The 18,577-nt window shown below is 40.2% G+C and overlaps 2 protein-coding genes across 6 annotated transcripts in view; both read right to left on the reverse strand.

The window, feature by feature from the left end:
- Positions 1 to 13,336, reverse strand: part of MFSD14A (major facilitator superfamily domain containing 14A) — a 45,081-nt gene extending 31,745 nt beyond the window's left edge. Inside the window, exon 1 of the mRNA XM_047870424.1 lies at positions 13,203 to 13,336. Within this exon, the coding sequence (XP_047726380.1) occupies positions 13,203 to 13,286 (84 nt within the window). The 5' untranslated portion in view covers positions 13,287 to 13,336. The remainder of the gene's footprint in view (positions 1 to 13,202) is intronic.
- A 224-nt stretch (positions 13,337 to 13,560) lies between these two features.
- The window catches only part of SLC35A3 (solute carrier family 35 member A3), a 66,755-nt gene continuing 61,738 nt past the window's right edge, over positions 13,561 to 18,577 (reverse strand). For all 5 annotated transcript variants that reach the window (XM_047870427.1, XM_047870432.1, XM_047870431.1 and 2 more), the window contains one exon: positions 13,561 to 13,804. In XM_047870427.1, coding sequence (XP_047726383.1) covers positions 13,702 to 13,804 — 103 coding nt within the window. In that variant the 3' untranslated portion in view covers positions 13,561 to 13,701. The remainder of the gene's footprint in view (positions 13,805 to 18,577) is intronic.

The raw sequence follows: 18,577 nt of genomic DNA on the forward strand, positions 1-18,577 counted from the left end.
AAATAAAGAAGGAACAAATCAGAGAAATATCAGGAGATTTAAGAGAATACAGTGTTACTGAAGATAAAGGAGCAGTTTTAGTAAGGAAGGGGTGATGTGCAGTACCAAATAGAGCAAGTTGTTAAGGCAAGGTCAAAACATGTCTTTAGGATTGCTAAGCCCCAAACTGGTTTTGTCTACCACCACATATACTCAGCACCTAGTGAAAAGCCTAGAACTTCTCAGGACCCTTAACATGCTAGTTTACATTATGAATTTCCAAGAAGATACAGTGAACACTGTGTTCCAAACTTGACAGAATCCTTCTTTCATACAACAGACAGTATCTCACAGCCATCTGAGTTCCTTGTAAAACTATTTGGGAAATACTGATAAAAAGTAAGATGATGATCGGACTTCAAGCTGTAATACAAAGCTGTAATCATCAAGGCAGTATGGTACTGGCACAAAAACAGACACTCAGATCAATGGAACAGAATAGAGAACCCAGAAATGGACCCACAAATGTATGGCCAACTAAGTTTTGACAAAGCAGGAAAGAATATCCAATGGAATAAAGACAGTCTCTTCAGCAAGTGGTGCTGGGAAAACTGGGCAGCGACATGCAGAAAAATGAATCTGGACCACTTTCTTACACCATACACAAAAATAAACTCAAAATGGATGAAAGACCTAATCATAAGACAGGAAGCCATCAAAATCCTCGAGGAGAAAGTCGGCAAAAACCTCTTTGATCTTGGCCACAGCAACTTCGTCTCCAGAGGCAAGGGAAACAAAAGCAACAATGAACTATTGGGACCTCCTCAAAATAAAAAGCTTCTGCACAGTGAAGGAAACAATCAGCAAAACTAAAAGGCAACCGATGGAATGGGAGAAGATATTTGCAAACAACGTATCAGATAAAGGGTTAGTATACAAAATCTATAAAGAACTTATCAAACTCAACACCCAAAAAACAAATAATCCCGTGAAGAAATGGGCAAAAGACATGAATAGACACTTCTCCAAAGAAGACATCCAGATGGCCAACTGACACATGAAAAAATGCTCCACATCACTCATCATCAGGGAAATACAAATCAAAACCACAATGAGATACCACCTTAGACCTGTCAGAATGGCTAACATGAACAACTCAGGCAACAACAGATGTTGGTGAGGATGCAGAGAAAGAGGATCTCTTTTGCACTGCTGGTGGGAATGCAAACTGGTGCAGCCACTCTGGAAAACAGTATGGAGGTTTCTCAAAAAATTAAAAATAGAACTACTGTACAACCCAGCACTACTAGGTGTTTATCCAAGGGATACAGGGGTGCTGTTTCAAAGGGGCACATGCACCCCAATGTTTATAGCAGCACTATCAACAATAGCCAAAGTATGGATAGAGCCCAAGTGTCCATCAATGGATGAATGGATAAAGAAGATGTGGTGTGTGTGTGTGTATATATATATACACATACACAACGGAGTATTACTCAGCAATCAAAAAGAATGAAATCTTGCCATTTGCAACTACGTGGATGGAACTAGAGGGTATTATGCTAAGCAAAACTAGTCAGAGAAAGACAAATATCATATGACTTCACTCATATGAGTGCTTTAAGATACAAAACAGATGAACATGGGGCACCTGGGTGGCTCAGTCAGTTGGGCGTCCGACTTCAGCTCAGGTCATGTTCTCACTGTTCATGGTTCGAGCCCCGTGTCGGGCTCTGTGTTGACAGCTCGGGGCCTGGAGCTTGCTTCCGATTCTGTGTCTCCCTCTCTCTGACCCTCCCCCGCTCATGCTCTGTCTCTCTTTCTCTCTCTCAGAAATAAATAAACATTAAAAAAAATTTTTTTTTAAACGGAGGGGCCACCTGGGTGGCTCAGTCAGTTAAGTGATTCCGGCTCAGGTCAGGATCTCACTGTTCGTGAGTTCGAGTCCTCCCGTCGGGCTCTGTGCTGACAGCCCAGAGCCTGGAGCCTGCTTCAGATTCTGTGTCTCCCTCTCTCTCTCTGCCCTGCCCCTACTTGCACTCTGTCTCTCTGACCCTCAAAAATAAATAAACATTTAAAAAAAAAAAACAAATGAACACAGGGGAAGGGAAGCAAAAATAATATAAAAACAGGGAGGGGGACAAAACATAAGAGACTCTTAACTATGGAGAACAGAGGGTTACTGGAGGAACTGTGGGTGGGGGGAATACGATAAATGGGTAAGGGGCATTAAGGAATCTACTCCTGAAATCATTGTTGCACTATAATGCTAACTAACTTGGATGTAAATTAAAAAAAATTAAAAAAAAGATAATGATTATATAACAATGTGTATAAACATACACACACAGCAAAAAAGGTGGAGGGAAATGATGTGTTAAAAGTGGCTGTTTTAGGGGACCTGGGTGGCTCAGTTGGTTAAGCGTCTGACTTCAGCTCAGGTCATGATCTCACAGTTTATGGATTTGAACCCCGCATCAGGCTCTGTGCTGAGAGCTCAGAGCATGGAGCCTGCTTCAGATTTTGTGTCCCCCTCTCTGTCTACCCCTCCCCTGCTCATGCCCGTTCTCTCTCACTCTCAAAAATAAGCATAAAAATTTTTTTTTAGTGGCTGTTTTAGTGAAGAGGACTCAATCAATTGAGGAAAATGTCAGGGAAGGCTTCTCAGGGAGGTAAATGATATTACCTGAGACTTCAAAGTTCAGTGGGAAATATACTGGGATTGTCAGATGTGTATGTGTTTGGGTGCAGGATGTCAGTGGAGGGGAATGATGGCCAAGAGCATCTGAGGGAAAGGGAAAGGGAACAGCATATGCAAAGGCCAGAACACAGGTAACAGCAAAACCTATTTCAGTACCTGATGTCTAAGGAGGAGAGTGGTAAAAGATGAGGCTGCGAGGTGAGGAGAGGTGAAACTGAAACGGTGACTGGAGAAAGGTCTCTTTTTTTTTTTTTTTTTTTTTTTCAACGTTTATTTACTTTTGGGACAGAGAGAGACAGAGCATGAACGGGGGAGGGGCAGAGAGAGAGGGAGACACAGAATCGGAAACAGGCTCCAGGCTCTGAGCCATCAGCTCAGAGCCCGACGCGGGGCTTGAACTCACGGACCGCGAGATCGTGACCTGGCTGAAATCGGACACTTAACCGACTGCGCCACCCAGGCGCCCCGAGAAAGGTCTCTTAAGTCACATGAAGGCCTTTAACTTTCAGGCAGCAGGGTAAATGAAACAATTCAAGACAGAAGGTAACATCACATCATAGGACTGTCTTCTTGGAACATTAAATTGCAGTGCATTGTGGCAAAGACTTTGAAAGGGAGGGAGGGAGGAAGACCAGAAAGCAGGCTATTGAAGAAATATATGGCGGGGGGGGGGGGGGGGGTGGAGTGAGGGCTCGCCTGAGTGGTTCAGTCAGTTAAGTGGTTAAGCATCTGACTTTGGCTCAGGTCATGATCTCACAGTTCATGAGTTCAAGCCCCACATCGAACCCTGCATCAAGCTCCACACTGAGCATTTTGCTGTAGCACAAAGCCTGCTTCAGATCGTCTGTCTCCCTCTCTGCCCATTCCCTGCTCATGCTCTCTCCCAAAAACAAATAAACATTTAGAAAAAGAAAGAAACACACAAGAGAGGTAATAGTAACTAGAATAAGACAGTGGTAGTAGGGATGGAGCAAAGTGAATGGAAACAAAAAACACTCAGGAGGTTGAATCAAAAGGACTCAGTGGTTGACTACATGTAGCAGGGGACAGTAAGGGAAGATCAAAGATGAAAAGGTAAGATTTCAGTGTCTGGCTTAGTCAGGCAGTGAGGAAAGGGGAAAGAACAAGAGATTAACACATTTTTGGCAAACCAGTTTGAGAAAAACATGTACAACATTAGCTGAATTTGAAGGCAACAAATTGAGAAAGATACGGAAGAAATAAAGATTAATATCTAGGTAAAGCATTCATAAGAAAACACAACAACATTAAGACACCACAAAAATATAATAGATAAAAACAAATAATTTTAAAAGCAGCTAATAATATTCTATCCTATGCAAATAATTAAACATTCAGAAAAAGCTCTACCATCATAAAGATGTTCATGGCAGCATCATTTATAGTGGGAAATATGGAAATCTAAATGTTCAACCTTTAGTAACATCTATAATCAAATCACAGTGTGTAAATCAGAATAATATGCAGCCAAAAACTGTTTATGGATAATCTTTAATGATATGTGGAAATGCTTATGGCAATGTTAAATTTAAAAAATATAAGTGGGAAAATAAAAACAAAAAAAAATAAGTAAAAGCAGGATATAAAATTGTGTATAGAGAGTAATTTCAACTATGAAAAGCAAAACAAAAACTCATCTGAATGTTAATTATATTAGATAGCACTTTTAAGAGACATAAACTTGATTATGTTGTTCTGAATTTTCTAAATCTTTTTTAATAGGCATGCTTATACTTTAAATACAAGGGAAATGTTTAAGAGAAAAACTAGATAAAAACTAGAATAGAAAAATATAGGTAGGTGCATATACTTGCCCCTTCTGAGCCATTCTCTCATTATTTCCCAGAAGTGGGAGGAAAAAGTGTGTGTGTGTTGTATATTTTTTAAAGGAGGGGATGAGGGGGGTAGGTAGGGGTACTTGCTTGTCCTAAAGTACTGGTAATTTTGAGAGCTATATTATATTCATATTCAACTTTTTTGTTTTGAATAAATTCAAAAATAATACAAGATCTTAATAAAATTGACAAATTTTAAAAATATTTTACTGATTTAAAATACAAATATTTCCAGGTGGGACTTTTGACACAAGCACTAGTGGTTTTAATGGAATATCTATCCACAAGCAAAATTCTAGGACAATTAGAGAAAGAATACCAGGGTCATGGCCTGGGCAGAAAGACCAGGGGAAATTAATAGACAAGTAGGGGCAAATATCTGACCAGTAAGTAGTTTACAGCATCAAGAGTAGAGAGTTTAGATCACAATGAGATTATATCAACAGATAACATTTAGGGATGCTAAAAGAATTCTGAGGTACCAAGTGAAAAATTCTGAAGGAGATAAATCGGAATATAAACACATGTCCAACCCCAAAAGCCAAGATATGCCATCTACAACCATGATAATTACTACACCTAAAGTCCTCCATTCAGGTAAGTAATTTCTCTCTTATAGAGGGATGGTTTCATGACAGTCGCCTCTAGCTTTAACCTCAGAAGTCAGGGACAATCTCCTTTCTTCACCTCCACCCTCCAATCTAATACCCATTTTCTAAATCATAATTTCTACTGGTAATCAAGTATGGTTTCACCATCTAGGCTTTGGGTCAAGCCTTTTAAAATAATTTATTCTTCTATCCTAGGTAACGTCCACAAATTTATATTTCACTGTGTAAAGTCCTTATTTCATTTTATTTAACCTAAACTTACCTTTCTAGGCTTCTGCTGAGACAGGCCCTATGCTTTATTCTTCTATAATCTGGAGCATCTGGTCCATGCATAGCACAAAGGTGCTTAATAAATGTCTGTAGAACTTAAGTGAATTACTCTGTAAGTCCCTTCTACAGGTATTCAGTATAATTACTGTATTTAAAGACTATTAAATTTTTATTAATTATTATTAGTTAAACTTGCACCTTCCTCTAATTATACCCTCCTCTACACTCTAATATCTGATATCCCACTGTGTCATCTATCACACAGATTTATTGCACACATACACTAGATTAAAACAGTAATGAAAGTATTACTGAAAACTTATAATGGTTTACATTCAAAATCTTGCTTACTCTTCCTGACCACCTTTCAGATTGGACACTGTTACCTCCATTTTATAGTCTAACACAGCAAATAAGAGATGGAATGGAGTCTACCCAGGCAATTCCAGAGCCCAAGTCTACAGCTATGCTGGTTTTGGTGATTACACAGAATACATTACCACAGACTGTTACTCTTTTAAGTGTAGGGATCCAGTTTTTTTCCATTTTAGTATCCAATGTGTAGCACAATGCCTGGTCTAGAAAAGGTATTTCATGACCATGGCTGATTGATAGCCCTAATCATGCAGTCACTGAGCTGCTAGGGAAATTAAGTTAGTCACTTTACCTCTCTCAGCAGGAAGAGATTTATTAATCTCTCACCTAAATCCTTATCTAGCTCCCAAATTTTGGGTCTATGATTGCCCAGTCAACAGGGTTTATGAATGCAGCAATTATTATACAGGATGTTGACTTTAATAACTTATGTTGTATATCTATCGGTGTGAACTTGGGGCTTATAGAGATTTTTGGCCAGAAGACAGAATTAATTCTACCTATAACTGGGCATTATAATCCCACTTATTAAACAGAATTTATCATGTGAATAAACAATGAGAATAAACCAAACTGAGGCTCATTCTTCAAAACAACTGGCTTAAACTATTAAAAAGTGTCAATATCATAAAAGAACAAGTTATTCTAGACTGAAGAGACATGGCAACTAAATGTAATGATTAAATTCCGTACCCAAAAAAAGACAACTATTAAGGAGGTACAATTAGAGAAATGTGGCTATAGCTAATATATTACTTAATACTATTATGTTAACGTTAAAATTTCCTGAATGTGAGGGGCGCCTGGGTAGCTCAGTTGGTTAAGCGTCCAACTTCAACTCAGGTCATGATCTCGTGATTCGTGGGTTTGAGTCGCGCATAGGGCTCTGTGTTGACAGTTCAGAGCCTGGATCCTACTTCAGATTCTGTGTTTCCCTCTCTCTGCCCCCCCCCCTCTGTTCATGCATGCGCTCTTTCTCAAAAATAAACATTAAAAAAAATTTTTTTAAATACATTAAAATTTCCCAAATGTGGTAATTACATTGTGGTTATGTGGGAGAACATCCTTTTTCCTAGGTGATACATTCTCAGTTTTATAGGGGTAAAGTGTCTTGATATCTACAACGAACTCCTCAAATGGTTCAAAACAAAACAAAACAAAACAAAAAACCGTGAGCATATATAGAGAGAAGAGAAGAAAAATAAATGTGGCAAAATGTTAATCTGTGATGTGAATCTGTAGGGTGAGCAGATGAATACTCATTATGCTATTTTTGCAACTTTTCTGTAGTTTAAAAATTCTCCAAAGTTGGGAAAAATTTTAAAAACATTATAAAAACCAAAATAAAGTAGGGGCACCTGGGTGGCTCAGTCAGTTAAGCACCCAACTCTTGATCTCGGCTCAGGTCATGATCTCGGCTCAGGTCATGATCTCATGGTCATGAGATGGAGCCCCAAGTCAGGCTCTGTGCTAAGCATGGAGCCTGCTTAAGATTCTCTCTCTCCCTCTCCCTCTGCCCCTCCCCCTCCTCATGCTTGCTGTCTCAAAACAAGTAAATAAAAATTTAAAAAATAAAGTATAAGGGAGAATAATTTTGATCTTAAAATTTAATACAGACAAGTTATCCATCAAAAATGAGGGTAGGGGCACCTAGGTGGCACAGGTAAGCATCTGGCTCTTGGTTTGGGCTCAGGTCATGATCTCAGGGTTCATGAGTTCAAGCCCTGCGTCAGGTTCTGCACTGACAATGCAGAGCCTGCTTGGGATCCTCTCTCTTCCTCTCTCTCTGCCCTTCACCTGCTCTCTCTCTGTCTCAAAAATAAATAAACTTTAAAAACAATTAAAATGAGAGTAAAATATAGCTTCAAAAAGAAACTTTGAATTTCCTCTGAATGATACATAACTAAGCTAAAATAACATCATGTAAAAGTCTTACACACAAAAAATACAAAGGTGCTTAGTTACAGGCATCTAAGAATTGTAGCTTTTCATGGAAGAACATTAAAAAAAACCCTGTAACTACAAAGCTACTTTCATGGGATACTGACACATTATGGCATAACTAGAGAAAATGTAAGCAGGCATCATGTTTCCTTTCTCACAAAGTCAAGTGGTGTTTTCTTATTTCCTCTGACTTTAATCAAGCAAAGCGAGATCCATTAGTTTTGTAGAGCAAAAAGAAAACAAAACCAATCCTTAATTTCCTGGAAGTATGAATCACCATAAACATGTTGCTACACTATTATACTCATTAAGTAAACCATTTTGGCTTAATTTGCAGTGAGACTTTAGATTTTACTGATAGGCTACAGATCAATTTTAAAGACACATATTTAATATTTGTATGTTATCACAAAAGTGAAGAGGTTTTGGTTAAATTGCTCCTAGGGGTGCCTGGGTGGCTCAGTTGGTCAAGCGTCGGACCCTTCATCTCATCTCAGGTCTTGAGCTCAGGGTCCTGAGTTCAGGCCCTGCATTGGGCTCTGTGCTGGGCCTGAGGCCTACTTAAAAAAAAGAAAAATTAATTTTTAAAAAAGATTACTCTGGGGTGCCTGGGTGGCGCAGTCGGTTAAGCGTCCGACTTCAGCCAGGTCACGATCTCGCGGTCCGTGAGTTCGAGCCCCGAGTCAGGCTCTGGGCTGATGGCTCGGAGCCTGGAGCCTGTTTCCGATTCTGTGTCTCCCTCTCTCTCTGCCCCTCCCCCGTTCATGCTCTGTCTCTATCCCCAAAATAAATAAAAACGTTGAAAAAAAAATTAAAAAATAAAAAAAATAAAAGTAATCTCTACATCCGACATGGGGCTTGAACTTACAACCCCAAGATCAAGAGTCACACACTCCACAACTGAGCCAGCCATGCACCCTACTTTGTGGTAAATTCTGAAAAGATTAAGCAACATGACAATCTATTGTATTCCTTCTCCATTCTGAGGAGGAAAAGATGTAACTGCTAACTCAAGGTAAGCCATCATTACATTAAGTGCCTATCCCCATGAACATCTAATGTGTTACATGGTTCAAATGACCACAAACTGAACTCACTAACAAGGTAGTAGTTCATGTGGTAGAATTCATAATTGCTTTTACACATTATTGAGAAAGTAGACCCATTATTTAGAATAAGCTACTACATTTGGCCCTCAAAGAGACCAAACCATTTCAGGAAGCTGGATATATCCTGGCTGCAACTGTCAAATGTTTCTTTGACACTTCTAATTCAAAATAATGCTAAAAGACAACTTGAAGTTTTAAATAATTGAAAAACGTAAATCATATATATACTTGTCAGAATGCTACCCAGAAAAAGCTCTTCTTTTTACTTAAACTTCAAACTTTGGTAGCTGTAAATGAGTTACAGTTCAACTGTTAGTGAATTTCTGCAGATGCTATGATTATGGGGAAGTAGGTCTGCAAACTATATTAGGATGAACTGGATATATAATCTGAAAAAATTGCTTACTAATTTATCCCCAAACATACTAAGCTAAAGCAAATGCTGCAGCACACCATGGAGAAAAGGAGGTAAGTCATTCATGGTACTGCCCGCTACAAGCTTGCCAAAGATGGTACATGCATCCTGATGTTTCCAGGCATGGGCTAGTGACTTCGAAGAACAGTTGCTGTTTGAAGGCACCATGGCCCTCCTCATGGCTTGTATGCTAGCAATTAGAGGCTGTTTACTTAGCGGCTCTCTGGGGACTAAGAAGAGCTATCCTGCAACTGCCTCAGCCATCTTTGTAGGTGAAGGATGCGACGGATCAGAGCTTAAGTTTAGACTTTTGAAACGGTGGTGACTCCGACTTATGTACTTAAAATCGGAGTTACAAAAAAAAATCTGGTGCTCTGCTTCTCTGGGTATATTTCGTTTTGCAAATACCCATTTTACTTTTTTCAGGTACTTCCAACAAATTAATTCACACATGCTGTGCTTTCTATCAAATCTTTAAAGGCATTTCACCAATTTATTTGTGAAAAAATTGGACATTTTTCGCTTTGTCAGAGATGCAATCTCACAACTGTATTAACAAAACAGTAAAGATCATGTAAAAACATAAGCAAACTTCAAAAATAATTTAAAAATTCTGTTTTTGATGACACAAATAAATAACTCATGAATGTAACTCCTTAGCTCTTAGCCTCCAACAGGAATGTTTACAAACAATCTGGTAATACACGGTAAGAATTTAACAACAAAACTGAAAGTATTCTAAAATGTCATTTAATTCAACTGACTTAAATGGTCTGCACTAAAGGATACATCAAAATGCCACATACATTAAAACTTGTAACCAAAAACTGTATTTCTACATATGGATGCTTCAGAAAGCAAATTCACCAGTAATGCTACAATTACTTACATCAGTAAAATGGTATACAGGAAATGAGTAAATACATATTTACTGAATTTAACCTGTGGAAGTATTTTGTAGTTATGCATGTTGTTTTCAAATAGGACAACCGGTCTTAAACTTTGGGGAGGTATGGACTCTTCTGGGAATCTCGCTCAAAAAAAACGATAGTCAAAGAAAATTTTGCAAACGACTGCAGGGTGTACAGACCCAAGTTAAGAACTCCTGACACAGAATCACACACCTTCATGTAATTTCCCTTAACTGTATACAACTCAAACGGGCAAGTATTAGTTAGCCTGACTCTGGTTTCAGAGCCTAATCAAATACAATTTCAAGAAAAGAAAAACAGTAACTTATGATTAACCTGGTTCATTTAGAAGGGTTCACTTCTTCAACTGTCAAAAATGGTAACAAATCTAAGTTTTTGACAAATCATTAACAACTATTAGTTTTGTTTATAAATATTAACATTCATTAGTCAGACTTACAAAGATGTCATTAGCAAGATGAAGCAAAATAATTTTATTAACATTGTTGAACACTAGAAAGAAAATGGAAGGGAATCAGATCAGTATCATTGGCCATGGACCTGAAATACTGTTCAGAGATGGTCAAGGATGACCATATAGTCTAAGACACCTGCCTCTAAATGAATCCATCCACAAGCTGAACTTAAACACACACACACACACACACACACACACACACACACCAATACCAAACGGCAATTTATTCCCTTTCTTTAAAAAACATTCATAAGGGTAGTCTGACCAATTATAAGTAGGGAGGCAGAAAAGCAAATGCCATGTTAAAATTTAAAAAACTATAATAGTTATACTATTTTCCATTTACAGCTAGAGTAGGTTAAAACACAAATACTGCAAAAAATTACTGATATTTCTAGAGATATAAATATTCCATCTATACATATACATATAATCAATATAGGAATAAATAAAATTACAATAAAAACACTAGGAATGTGCTAGCACATTTTTAAAAATCACTTTAAATGTGTTTTTATCACTTTAAATTCGTATTAGGCCCCATAAAATTAAAATATGCATTAACCAAGTTTCTATTCTAAAGAGGTGTCCAGTGCTTTTAGATTGGAAAGTGCAACATAAGTGTATAAAGATGACAATAATACCCACATGCCCATAGTTCTCAAGAAAAGCTTTCATTTATTCTATGTGCCCTCTTAAAAACTTACTGCCAGTGTAAAAAAAAAAATTGTATTTTACCTCCAAAAACAAGCTATGAATTCACTACAACTTTAATAACAAGATAAAAAATAATAATCTCTTCCAAATCTCCTAGGATTTGGAACAAAAGCATCTGCTGTAAAGCGAATGGAATGAAACTCCAAAGAGGTAACATAACTGAACTTTACCTCAAGAAAAAAGATGTGTTTCTTGATCAGAGCTTCATTCTTTTGCAAAGAATACTGATCTTAAAAATCACTTGCTTTTATAAAATACAATCCTTTGTTGCTTCTATTTTATAGATTTTATATAGAACTTAAAATATCAAGTCCTGTTGGTTAAGAGACTACCAGTATTCTTTCATGCTATGTCTCTCCCTACATAGTAGTTTGAACCAACTTCATCAAAAGGGCCCTGACAATTCATAAGTGATTTAATCAAAGTAATGTCCTAATTAATCAAGTACAACAAAAAGATCCAAGGACTTGAAGTTTCTTTTTTCACCAAATGTCAAAGCTATGACATCTAATTATTTTTAGAGTTAGCTAAAAGGAGATTCTGAAATTGTTGCCTATGTCCCAAGCCTTCTAAATATATTAGCAGCATATTGATGGGGCCCCTATTCTGAAATGTCAAAAACAAAACAAAAAACCTTTGTCATTTATTTCAAATGAATTCAGCAAATCCTCAGGGGTGGCCTAATTACTGTACATATTTAGCACTATGCTAGCAGTTGATGAGGGCTCCAATTATATACATACACATACAAATATGTTGGAATAAACAGAAATACGGAATAAAAAGAATCATTTCTGCACACTCCTCAGGAAAGTGAAACGGGTATTTTACCTTTGCATTCTATTTCAGAATGTGATAGCAAAGAATGCAACAAAGACCGGAGAGTGTAGCAACATAGAAATTTCAGTATATAAAAGTATAGGCGAGTTAAATTTTCAGTTAAAAATCCTACGTCCCCTGCTGGTTAACTACAGCACACTGCATAAAGTTTATTGTGTGATGACAACTGTTTCTAAAAAGCACAATTTCTTACCCTCTGTCTTCCTTTCAAAGTGTCTTCTAATCCTCAGACCATGATAATTCTATTTAGCGGCTTTTATTTTAAAATAAAGGAGGTGATTTTAAAACAACACAGTGGTATGTGTTCTTTGGAAACCAGATGATTTAAGTCTAGGCCCCGGGTGTCCTCCGTCACGCTTGAGACTCCGGGAAGTGAAGAGGAAAGCCCACCTTCTGACAGTGTTTACCGCACTGGAAGAAGCTAAGAGCAGGAGCACTGACCCAGAACCAGGTGGAAGAAGAAAGCCAAGGCACTAAGAAGCCCCAGCGGGGTCGTCGCACCAGATACCGCCCGGCTAGAAACATATGGGAAGCCAGGGATAGCTCCCAGCACCTTCGAAAGAGCAGCGACGGCGGCGCGGGGCCCGGCGGCGAAGGCAAGGCTGCGGTGGCGAGGGGCGCGGCGGGACCAGCACCGCCGGGGCGACGCGGAGAGCCGGCCGGCTGGAGAGCCCGGCGTCAATTCCAGCCCGCGGCGGAGGCGCACGTGGGGCTCGAGGCCGAAGGGCCTCCAGGGGCCGCCGGAGGAAAGGGCGGCAGGTGCGGGAGAGGAAAGCGGCTTCCCCAAGAGGACGGGCCCCGGAGGCCGCAGGCCGGGGCGAGGGAGGAAAGCCCCCCGGAGCAGAGGCAAAAGGGCCCTGGAGACTGAGACACCGGCACGGCCGACAGGGTGGGGGAGGGCAGGGGCACTCAGGGAGGCTGGTGGCGGCGGCGTGGGGGACAGAGATGGGATGGGGAGCCCCGAGGGACGCTCCCCAGCGCGGTACCCCAGCTTACCGTGCCTCCGTCCTTAATGATGATCTTCTTGGCCAGCATGATACTGCGGTTCGCGGCCCGTTTCTTCTTCTTCCCCTGGGTCATTTTACCATCCTCGACTCCTGGCGCTGCTGCAGCCACTCCCGGGGCGGCCGGCCCCAGCGGCGAGTGCCGTCCCGCCGCTACTGCCGGGCCGAGCCGCTCGGGGCGCCCGCCGCCATCTTGAGGGCCCGGCCTGCCTCCGGCGGCGCGTCACATCGTGCGATCAGCGGAGGAGCCCGCCCCGCCCCACCCACGTGACACCGCCCCGCCCCCTCGGTCGCGGTGCGTTCGCCGCGCGGGGAGGGAAGCCCAGAGGGAAGCCGCTAGGCTCGTTCTCCGTTCATCAGCTCGCTCAGTTCTCACAACAGCCCTGGGCGATAGAGACCCTTATAGTCCGTCTTCACAGATAAAGCAATGTAAGTTTCTAAAAGTTACCTGCTCATGGAAATACGGCTGATAAATGGTTGCCCTGGACTTCTCACCAGGCGTCTTCAACTATTAGAGCTATCTCCCAACTGTATTCTAACCAGGACGGGAACCGAAGGGAACAGTTGAAATCGTTTTCCAGAAATAGTGGGTAACTGAAGGGATAAAGATAAACTGGTTTTTCAGAAACAGTATGTTGTCTTCGTGCTCAGCCACTGCCACCCCAAAGTGGAGCCTGCCTGTTCCAGGACCTTTTCTTTATTCCCTGCCAATAAAAAACTTACATAAGCTATGTCACACTATGAAACCTACTACTTGTTTTACTATTGCTTTTAAAAATCAATGGGGGGGGGGGGATTATAGAAACGACAGTTGACACAAGTGGAATATGGACTACAGATTGGAGTATCACCCATGTTAAAAGTCAGATTTTCCTAACTGTATTGTTAGCTAAGAGAATATCCCTTTTCTTACATAATACACTGAAGTCTTGAGTGAAGCGATGTGATGCATGTTACCTACGCTCACATAGTTAGGAAATAACATGTTTATATATGTGAGAAGAGGGTAAGAGTGACAAAATGGCAAGTTATTTAAAAATAGTGTATTTGGGTATGGTGGTTTTAAGATATGTTCCCAAGTTCACTGATACTCTTCTCTGGAAGAGATGGGGTCTGATTCTCCTCCCCTTGAGTGTGTAGGGCTGGGCTGAGTGACTCTTTTCTAATAGGATATAGAAGTGACACCATTGACTTCAGAGGGTAGGTCATAAAAGCATGGCATCTTCTAGCTAGGTCTTGTTCATTCACTGTGGGCCCAAGTCTGGGGGAAGCCAGCTGCCATGTCATGACACTGCCAACAGCCTGTGGTCAGATCTAGGTGTCCAGGAGCTAAGGCCCCCTACCAGCAGATATGTGAGTAGTCTTGGAAGCAGATCCTCCAGTCCTGGTTAAGCCTTTAGCTGACTGCAACCCATGCCAACATCCTGACTGCAACTTCAGGAACCCCGAGCTAGGAACACCTAGATTACCCACTCCGGGTTCCCTGACCCTCGGAAACTGTAAGATAACAAGTACTTGTTTTAGGGGCGCCTGGGCGGCTCAGTCGGCTGAGCATCCGACTTCAGCTCAGGTCATGATCTCGTGGTCTGTGAGTTCAAGCCCCGTGTCGGGCTCTGTGCTGACAGATCAGAGCCTGGAGCCTGCTCCAAATTCTGTGTCTCCCTCTCTCTCTCTGCCCCTCCCCTGCTCACGCTCTGTCTCTGTCTCTCTCAAAAATAAATAAACATTAAAAAAAATTTTTTTTTAAAGTACTTGTTTTAAGCCACTTAGTTTTGGGGTAATTTGTAACATAGCTGTAGATAGCTAATATACAGGGTAAAGGGAATGTGTTTTTGTAATACTGTTGTAACTTTTATGTACGTTTGAAATTATTTCAAAATAAAATGTTAAAAGATAAAGTTGAATTTTCCGTCCTATTTCTATGTAAAACATTTGACTAGAAATAGAAAACAAACCACTTTCCGTGGAAGGGAGAAGAAAGGCAGTTAGCCTGATGGATACTTCAAGTTACATTTTCCCATCAATAAGTAAGCCCATCATTTGTTTATTATTATTTTTTAAGTAGGCTCCACACCCAAGGTGGGGCTTGAACTCAAGATCAAGAGTATCATGCTGTACTGACTGAGCCAGCCACACACCCCAGATCACCTGTTTAAAAATATTCTCGGTGGTGGGATGGCAGGGAGGGGGTGGGGGGACGGGAGGTGCCTGGGTGGCTCAGTCAGTTAAGCAAACGACTTTGGTTCAGGTCATGATCTCCTAGTTCATGGGTTCAAGCCCCGCATCGGGCTTTGCACTGACAACACGGAGCCTGCTTCAGATTCTGTCTCCCTCTCTCTCAAAAATAAGAACATTAAAAATATTCTCTGAGGTGCCTGGGTGCCTCACTGGGATGAGCATCAGAATCTTGGTTTTGGCTCAGATCATCTCACGGTTTGTGAGTTCGAGCTCCTCAATCTCAAGCTTGAGATTCTCTCTCTCTCTCCCTCTGCCCCTCCCCTGCTAGTGCACTCTCTCAAAATAAATGGATAAACTTTTAAAAAATCCATAAAAAATAAAAATATTCTCTTGCAGAAACATTTCATTGAGCCTCAACTTGAAACTGTTTAGAGAAAGTCATGCGAGATTTCATAAATAAATTCCCAAGAGCTTGTTTTGGATAGATATAGAGGGCTGGTAAGATCATTTATTGTCTGGTTACTCTGATTCTTCATAGCCCCTCAGCTATACCAATTTTGCCACCCTCAAGAACTGATTATTGTTTAGTCATTCAGAAAATATTTTTGAGTACTCTAAGTGTTTCACTGGTTTACTAGACACTGAGGATATGTAAATAAATGAGATCATATTTATCTACATGTAGCTTAATTATACTGGGTGACAAAAGTTATGAAACAAACAAAAGGCAGATAATTGCAGACTGTGGCAAGTGCTGTTGGAAATAATGTAATAAGAGAAATTTAATACATATTGAATGTCCAGAATGTCAGGCTTTGCACTGGAAGAGCTGCAATAGTAAACAAGAGTAATCAGTCTTGTACTAACAGACTTATTGTGTGTACATGTGTGGCTTTGTATGTTATCTGGGGTTGTGAAGATTCACAAACTTTACATTAAGTGGTTAGTGTGGGTCAGTTAGGGTTCTTTGGTTACAATCAACAGAAATTAGCATTGGCAAGCATAAGCAAAAGGTAATGATTTTTAAGGATATTGGGAGTCCCCCAAAATAATGAGGAGAAAATCAGGTTTGAAAACAGGTAAGAACCAAGGTTTGGGAAGTTCATGAGAATACTTCAAGAGGTACTTTGGAAGGTACAGGGATCCCTTGGAGAGAAGAACAAGTGGCTGAAGCTAAATATTCCTAAAAAACCTTAAGATTGTATCACAGAATCCAAACCTCAAAATGCACCATTTATTAAAGAAACTTCACTATATCAACAAAAGATCATTTTCTTTAACTATAAAACTGAGTCACTGATACCCCTTCACCCATCTCTTCCATAGAACCACCTTTTCTTGCTGATCCAGGAAAATCCAGAACATTTTATCATGAACAAAAAAGCCACCAAAAGCCCATACAAGGCTACTATAAAAAGAAAACAGAAAATGAAGACTTTTCAATTAAAAGATACTACACTCTGGAAAATATGAAGCAGAGGAAAACTGCATACAACATTCTCAATATTAATTAAATATCATTAAATATACAACTGCAGATGTGAAAGGATGCAACATATACAAGGTTTAAAACCCAGCAGGAATATGTGAACTGAGAGTTGATCAAACTCAGCCAATATACTGAAAAAATAAAATCATCTAAAAAAAATGAATACTAAATTACAGGGTTTCTAAGAGAGAACAGATATAATAAAGGTAAGAAACATGGGGGAGAAGAATAAATCAGCTACAACAACAACAACAACAACAACAACAAAAAGCATCAAAGAGAAAATGACAGCAAAAATTATCTGAGCCTCCAGGCAAAAGCCAACAACAAAGCTAATATTTCCAGGGGCGCCAGGCTGACTCAGTGGAGCATGGGACTCTTGATCCTGGGGTTGTGGGTTCAAGCCCATGTTGGGTGTAGAGACCACTTAAAATCTTAAAAAGAAAAACTAACATTGCCAAAGGAGACAGATAAGAAGTGGTGCCAGCCTGACACTAAAACCAAGCAATACAATAGCGGAGCAACATTCTCCAAAAAACCCAAGAAAGTTTGAGCCAAGAATTTTATATCCAGTCAAGGTGAACTTAAAGTATCCAGGTTCCAGGAGAAATTTTAAACATGCCAGAACTTGAGGAACAGTGTGCCCAGACGCTCTCCCTTGTGTACTTTACTGGAAGAGCTTTATCCAGCCATGAGTTGACTGGGGAGGATTCAGCCAAAGTACTAGTGGAAGCATGCCTGGGTGGCTCAACGGGTGAAGCTCTGACTTCGGCTCAGGTCATGGTCTCGTGGTTTGTGAGTTCAAACCCCACATCGGGCTCTCTGTGGTCAGCCCACTTCTGATCCTCTGTCCTCCTCTCTCTCTCTCTGCCCCTCCCTAGCTCGTTCTTTCTCTCTCTCAAAAATAAATAAATGTTAAAAGAAATAATAAGTACTAGTGGAGAGTATTAAGTAGATTTAAAATATATTTAATATTATAACAAAAGCAGGCATTAGAGTGAGAAAATAGTGTGTAAATGTTATACATGTTCTAATCAAATAGAAATAAGGGAACTAAAAATATGAAGATTAGAGGAAGGAGTGGAATAAGTTCAGTGGTGTCACGAGGCAATTAGATGGGAATCAAAGAACATTTTTAAAAAATGTGTATTTATTTACTTATTTTGAGAGAGAGAGAGAGAGAGAGAGAGAGAGAGAGAGAGAGAGAGAGAGAGAGCAGGGTAGGGGGAGAGAGAGGGACAGAGAGAATCCCAAGCAGGCTCTGCACTGTCAGCACAGAGCCCAATGTGGGGCTTGAACCCATGAACCGTGAGCTCATGACCTGAGCTGAAACCAACAGTCAGATGTTTGACAGACTGAGCCACCCAGGTGCCCCAGAATCAAAGAACATTTAGAGATGACAAACTAGAGGCACCTGGCTGGCTAAATCGGAGGAGCATGGGACTCTTGATCTCAGGGTCGTGAGTTTGAGCCCCACCTTGGGTGTAGAGATTACTTGAATAAATAAAACTTAAAAAAAATGACAAACAGAAACCCAGATAAGCAAAAGGGGGGCTCTAAGAGCATTACATAAAATGTCAACAGTATAAATGTAATTGCTAGAACATACATAGCTTTCTAAACAAAAAAGAAATCTTAAAAGCAGAGAACACGTTCCACATAGCAAAAGAAACACAGTAAATATAGCAATATACATAACT

This window comes from Prionailurus viverrinus, chromosome C1, assembly GCF_022837055.1.
Source record: "Prionailurus viverrinus isolate Anna chromosome C1, UM_Priviv_1.0, whole genome shotgun sequence".
Taxonomy (NCBI): domain Eukaryota; kingdom Metazoa; phylum Chordata; class Mammalia; order Carnivora; family Felidae; genus Prionailurus; species Prionailurus viverrinus.